Genomic DNA, 6,889 nt, shown 5'->3' on the forward strand with positions numbered 1-6,889 from the left:
TAACATTGAATGCCCTTTGTTTATGGTTTCTTCAGGTGCACCTATGGCTACCAGTCCACTAGATCACTCACCATTCGTCGTGCTAGCAAGACCACCTGGCAACTTAGTTACTCTCATGTGTGATGACAGCAGTAGTGGCCAACAGGATGTTATTTGATTTTTGTGAAATTCTAAGGTAATATTTGACTTCCAAAATTTACAATATATACTTTTTCATAGAGAGTATTAATATTACAGCATTGATTTGAGTAGTGTCATTTTCTTCCTTTAGGTAACAGGAGAGTGCACCTACCAAATGAGCAAATGAATGGAGCCAACTACTCTGTGGTGTCTGAGTTTGTGTTCCTGGGACTCTCCAGTTCCTGGGAGATCCAGCTGCTTTTTTTTTGCTTTTCCTGTCTCTTCTACATGTTTAGTATTATGGGAAACCTCCTCATAGTGGTCACTGTGACTTCTGATCCTTGTTTACACTCCCCCATGTATTTTCTGTTAGCCAATCTCTCCATAATTGATCTGATATTTTGCTCTATTGCAGCACCCAAGATGATTTGTGATCTTTTCAGGAAGCGGAAGGTCATCTCCTTTGGGGGTTGTATAGCTCAGATCTTCTTTAGTCATGCTGTTGGGGGCACTGAGATGGTGCTGCTCATCGCCATGGCCTTTGACAGATACGTGGCCATATGTAAGCCTCTCCACTACCTGACCATCATGAGCCCACGGATGTGCATTTTGATTTTAGTGGTTGCCTGGACCATTGGTCTCATTCATTCTTTGGCCCAACTGGCATTTGTGGTACACTTGCCTTTCTGTGGCCCTAATGTAATAGACAGCTTTTATTGTGACATACCTCGGCTCATCAAACTTGCTTGCACAGATACCTATAAACTAGAGTTCATGGTCACTGCTAATAGTGGGTTCATTTCTGTGGGTGCTTTCTCCTTGCTCATTCTCTCTTACATCTTCATCGTGGCCACTCTACAGAAACACTCCTCAGGTGGCTTATCCAAGGCTGCTTCTACACTGTCAGCTCACATCACTGTGGTGGTTTTATTCTTTGGTCCACTGATTTTTTTCTATATGTGGCCCTCTTCTTCAACACATCTGGATAAATTTCTAGCTGTGTTTGATGCAGTTCTAACTCCCTTTCTAAATCCAGTCATTTACACATTCAGGAACAGAGAGATGAAAGTGGCGATGAGTAGAGTGTTCAGTAAGCTTACGGGTTTTAGAAAAAAATCTTTAAACGGATTTATTGAAACATAAAATTTCCAAGTGACTATTCACAAATTTTCTGTCCCTAAATAGCCAACCCACATGAAGAATGCGCCGTTTCTCTGAGGTCTTATCTTGTTCTGTTGTTTGAAACACATTACTTTGTTTCTTCATTTTGCTGACTCGCTGTGTTGGCTTCCGTGCATTGGGTAAAACAGCCACCTCTCCCAGCCTTAAAGGAATCACTTCATATAGGAGATAATCCTTACTGTTCAACCCTACGCTAGCTCTTGGTTGTCTCTCAAAACTTTGTAATTTCCAAGCAGCCCATTTTATTTTTAATGGCTCCTAGTAGTTGAGGGTGTGCCAGGAGCTGTCAGTGTCCCAAAGGGAAAGATCTCAGTCAGTATCTAGACTCACCGTGATTGGAATTTAGACTCTCAGGTAGCAGCTTTAACAGGAGGCAAATATATACAGTCCTGTAGGATCACAAGTGTAAGCCCTGCTACCCACCAGTGCCAGGCCATCCCCTGGGCAGCAGTCACAAAAATTGGGGCTCCAGCCAAGTATATAAGCACATGCCCAGGAGGTAACAGTGAGCTGGGTGAGGCTGAGGGAGAACACAAGGATGGCAGGCACCTGCCTGCATTCTGAGAGCGTGTCTGTCCATGGGACCCGACATGTGGGTCAGACCCGAAGCCTGCCCCTCAGGCTGATGTGCTCCATGACAAGCCAAAAAGCAAAGGAGCCTCTCTCACACAAAGCCGGGACAGCCCTTGATCACTGCTGCCACGCTGGGCCCAAGGGCAGGTGAGTTTGAGTGCATATGCCCTTGAAAAGCCCTTTCTCACATCGTTATAGCCTTGAGGGCCCCCTGGACATGAGCCCCGTTGTTTTTCAAGCTAGATGTTTTGGGGGCTTGTTTCTCAGGTGCGGGTCTTAAAAGTTGGGGGTGCCTGATGTGGGGTTTGAACACTTTGCTCCTCAGGGAGAAGCTCCTACTTTTGATTTCCCTCCTAACTGTGGGTCTCTGTGCCAGCTGTGGGGTGTGTGGTGAGATTGTGATCCAGCCTCTCCTACCTGCTTAGATGAGGGCCTTCTCTAATTGACTCCACATGAGTTGCTCAGGCAGGTTTTTGGTTTTTCTCAGAGGAAGTTGTTCCATATGTAGCTGTAGATTGGGTATGTTTATGGGAGAGAGTGAGTTTAAGACCCTCTTACGTTGTCATCTGGGATTGGAACTGGGACCGTCTTTCTGCTATACACCATTGAATGTTCATGGACCGTCACCACCATATGCTGGGTCTATTCTGTTCTCACTAAAGAATGGGTGACGTTCTTCCCTGAAAAGAAAGAGGGACTTTTTTATATTATAGGCATAAAAATCAAGATTATATTAACACTTACTTTTCAGTTCCCAAATAATCGTGCCAATAATATCTTTTACACATATTAAATAATGATGTAAACAAGTTTGTTTCTCAGGAGAGCCATATTACTGTTTTCAAGCTATTCTGCCCTATAATTGGTACCTTTGTTAAAAACATACTTCATTATCTGTTTGTATCCCACATCTGCCTTTTCTCCTGTTCTGCTTTGTTATTTCATCTTTTGGTTATGAGTAAAAAGTAGCAATCATCTGTAGGATCTGTGGTTACATACACATTCTAATTCACAAATCTTGCTTTCATGCTTTGTTCCATATATTGAAGAATGTTCTCGACTTTATTTTCAGTCAAGCAGATGAGGTGTTGACAAAGTTAAAGGGGCAGATAGTAAATAGTTTTGGATTTGTGGGCTGTATAATCTCTATTGCAGCCATTCAATTCTTCTCTAGAAGTATTGAAATAGCCACAGACAACACACATGAATACACATTGCTGAGTGCCAATAAAACTTGATTTAAAAAAACAGGAGGCAGGCCAGATTTGGGGTGCCTAAAATATAGATTTGCCTATCTCCCCAAATATCATAGTCTTTGTCTTAAAACAAGAGTCTAAAATAAAGGGCAGTATAGCATCACACAAAATTTGCAGTTAAAATTCAGAAATTCTGGTTCTAACAGCACCAATTCACTTGCTGTGTTATCTTACCTAAGTCACTTGACTTTTCTGAATTTCAGTTTCAAATGCTGCAATACAGCTTATAGATTTATGGTTATGACTAAGTGAGATGACATTTGAAAGGCTTTATAAATTTTAAAATGAGCCTGGTTCCTTTCCTGGCCTGTAGCCATTTTCTTGGAGTCTATCAGTTTAAAAATAAAATTTGTTTTATCTTCTAATGCACTTTAAACTTACCTTCTACTTTGTACTCCCTCACCTCCTCACAAATATCTTGTGATGTATCTCTATTATCTTATCTTTTCATAGTATTGTGGTATGTACTTTCATTGCCTCGTGTCACCTGCCAAATTGAAGACTTAATAGTTTACTTCCTTCTTCAGTTTATTGGTAAAAATAATAATGGTAAATATTTACAAAGTACATACTATGTGTCAGGCACTACTCTGAGCTTTTTACCTGTGTTAATTTATTTAATCCTCATAGCAATCTTATTCTTACCCCATTGTACAGATTGGGAGATGGAGGCGCAGAGATATTAAATAATTTATCTAATATTTGTAAATGAAAGATTTGAGTTTAAATTCAGGCCATTTGGTTCCAGAGCCTGGATTTTTAATCATTGTTATTTTTCTTCCTATAAAATTGGTTTAATATTGACCCCTGGAGAGGCCTAGCTTACCTTTCTTCATTTAGAGCCAATGTGTCTATATTCTCCCCCCCCCATATTTATGTCAGTTCCCTGTTGATAATAAAACAATTCTAATTAAATAAATTATGTTATGAACACAGTAGAATTATATTATGTGCATAGAGCTCAGCCATTATATAATAAATATTAAATAACATGAATAGTTGATCAAGATAGATTAGTAAGTGAAAAAAGAGGTAACGAAACAAGATTTAAAATTTGGTCTGTTTTTAAAATAAGCTATGTACATAAGCCAAAATGTTAATAGTGATGTTTCTCCCTGGGGGAGGGGGTATGGGTGGTTTTTTATTATCTTGCATTTATCTGTAATTTTTATATTTTTAATAATAAATGTTATAATGTAATAATGAAAGAACCTACTAAATTAGTCAAATATATTTAAAAAGTATTGTAAACGCTAATGTATTTCACAGATTTTTTTATATTAAACCTTGACAAAGGCATTTTGCTAGACTATGTAAATTATAATCACTGGCTGTGATTATTTGCCTCCATACTTGAGCTCTAAAAAATTCTGACAGCCATGAGTTTTAGTTTCAAAAATTACCTTTTTCCTAATATGTTTCTGGTGATCCTATAGATATTAAACATTTTATCATCCTCTCTGATAAGAAAGTATATCTTCTTAGTTGTCTGTAGATCCTTCATTCATTGAGTGAGTTTGGGTCAACCTCTGAGTCTGGTACCACTGGAAGTACCGGGATGCTTATACATGCAATTGCTGTACCCTTTAAAAGTGGAGGTTACAATCAATAGCAATCACTAATTCTCTGCAAAATCCATGAGAAAATGCACTTTGGATTGGCTGATTCCAGTTTTAACCTTGTGTAGTTATTGTTGAAAATAAGAGTGAGACCAACTGGAGTTGTCACCAAGAATGTCCTGCAGGCTGACATAAAGGCAAGCACTGAAACCCAATCATGCAGAAAAAAGTTAAAATCTTCTTGGCATTTTTATAAAGTAGACAAATATGATAATATTCACATGGGAAAATATAGCAGATTTCATGTAATTGGTTTATGTGCCTCTTAATGATAACTGTCTACTGTATGCACAGTAGCGTTCCAAGACTTCTGAATAGATGGATGCTATATAAATATTATAAGGTGCCTTTGACTTTGGAAATTTGCAGTCCAAGGGAATTGGGTCTTTGGAGAAAGAAAGATAGTCTATTTTCATCGTAAGTTAGTGGAAGGAGACAAACAATGAAATGAGAAAGAGGCTTCCTCCATGTGGATTTAGCAACAGTTTGGAATAAAGGGCAAATTAACCTTATACTCTTTGAACAAATCTACATGGTGTTGATTGATTAGATTATTAGGCTTCCAAAGTCAGAGATATAGTTAGGGGTAAAAGCACATTAATGAGGAGAATTCGCAGAAGAATGTTGTAAAAATCTCTAGACCTGGATGTAGCTTAGACACCTATATTTTTATGTCTTAGTAGTCATTTAATTAAAATTGCCATTTGTAACCTGGAAGTATGAGTCTCTGATGTATGCTTTTTATTCATGCTTTAAGCTGGTATGAGCTAACTTTTTAGAGCCCAGCTTCATCCGTTCTAATCAAGGATTTGTAAATTCCCTTATTAATTGTCTACACACAAGGTAAAATTTAAAGGAGCATGTTAAATTAAAAAGCATGGCAAGTAGTTACCTTCTAAGGAGAGAGACTATGAGCCAAGGAAGTTTAAATGTTTCTGAAAGTTTGATTTTAAACTTTAAAGTTTCATTTTAATTAGAGAATTACATTTCTCTTTTCCACTGAGCCAGAAGGTTGAAGATGGCATGGACAATGGAGTTTTTGTATAAATAAGAATGCCCCATTGCAGGAAGTAATAGTATAAAGCCCTTACCAAGGTGCTTGCTCCTGGTACTGCCCCCAAATGGAACTTGGGAGGAGTACGACGGAGTCATTCTAGAATGCCAAAATTAGTTTCCAACGTCAAAGAAAGAATATTGGAAATGATACAGATGTAAATTGCACAAAGGTAATCTCTGGCATTTCCAGGATACGTCTTGTAGCCCCAGATGATTTTAAGTAGAACCTTGTTATGATTTTACGTGAACTCATCCACTAGTGTAAGAACAAATTGACCATCATTCTAAATCAATACCAAAAGGGAAATTTTAGGAAAATCACGTAGACTACCTCTAATATATGAACCATCTTCCAACAATGTAACCCCAGTAAACCTCTAAAAACTGGGCATACGTGGGAGCTAAAATCTCATTGCCCATTTGAATATTTCCAAATTGACTTCCTATTATTAGGTCCTGCAATGAAATAGGAATATATTTTTGTTTTTGTATGCTTGTTTTCAGAATGATCAAAGTCTTATTCTGTTACAGATCTATGGCTGTGACACTGGAAAAAATTTACTCAGTTTTATGCTTTCCATGTGGCGAATCATGAAACTCTCATTAAAAAGCTTGCATAGGGGGAGGGGGGTTGTTACTTTGTGAGGGTGAAAAGGGTAACTATTGCATTGTTCTGTACACCTGAAACTAACAATAAAAATAAATAAATAAATAAATAAATAAAAGGTTAGGAAATAAATCTCATGAGCAAATGTTAAAAAAAAAAAAGCTTGCATGGTATTATCACTTACACAAAAACTCCACTGTTCATACCATCTCCAATCTTCTGGCCTAGTAGAAAAGACAAATGGAATTCTCAAGTTGAAATTATCCAAACTTTCAGAAATATTTGAATTTTTCTTGCTCACAGTTTCTCTCCTTATGAATTAGCAACAGGCCAATCTGTGCAGCTAAGAATATCATCTGATCTTAGACTCCACTCTGTTGCAAACAGATGTAGCCATACATACTACAAGGAACTCATGTAATACACTCAGTCTTATCATCAACAGGTGTGACCATCTTTCCCTCATTCTCCCAAGA

The 6,889-nt window shown here is 37.9% G+C and overlaps 1 protein-coding gene across 1 annotated transcript; it reads left to right on the forward strand.

Moving 5' to 3' along the window:
* Nucleotides 1–303: 303 nt before the first annotated feature.
* On the forward strand, nucleotides 304–1,227 carry LOC109373434 (olfactory receptor 4F15-like; the record flags this gene model as incomplete). The annotated part of the gene is made up of 1 exon (XM_019627216.1): nucleotides 304–1,227. A coding segment is annotated over exon 1 (924 nt), but the record flags the coding sequence as incomplete, so codon positions are not given.
* Between the last annotated feature and the right edge of the window lie 5,662 nt (nucleotides 1,228–6,889).

This window comes from Hipposideros armiger, unplaced genomic scaffold (genome assembly GCF_001890085.2).
Source record: "Hipposideros armiger isolate ML-2016 unplaced genomic scaffold, ASM189008v1 scaffold_724, whole genome shotgun sequence".
Taxonomy (NCBI): domain Eukaryota; kingdom Metazoa; phylum Chordata; class Mammalia; order Chiroptera; family Hipposideridae; genus Hipposideros; species Hipposideros armiger.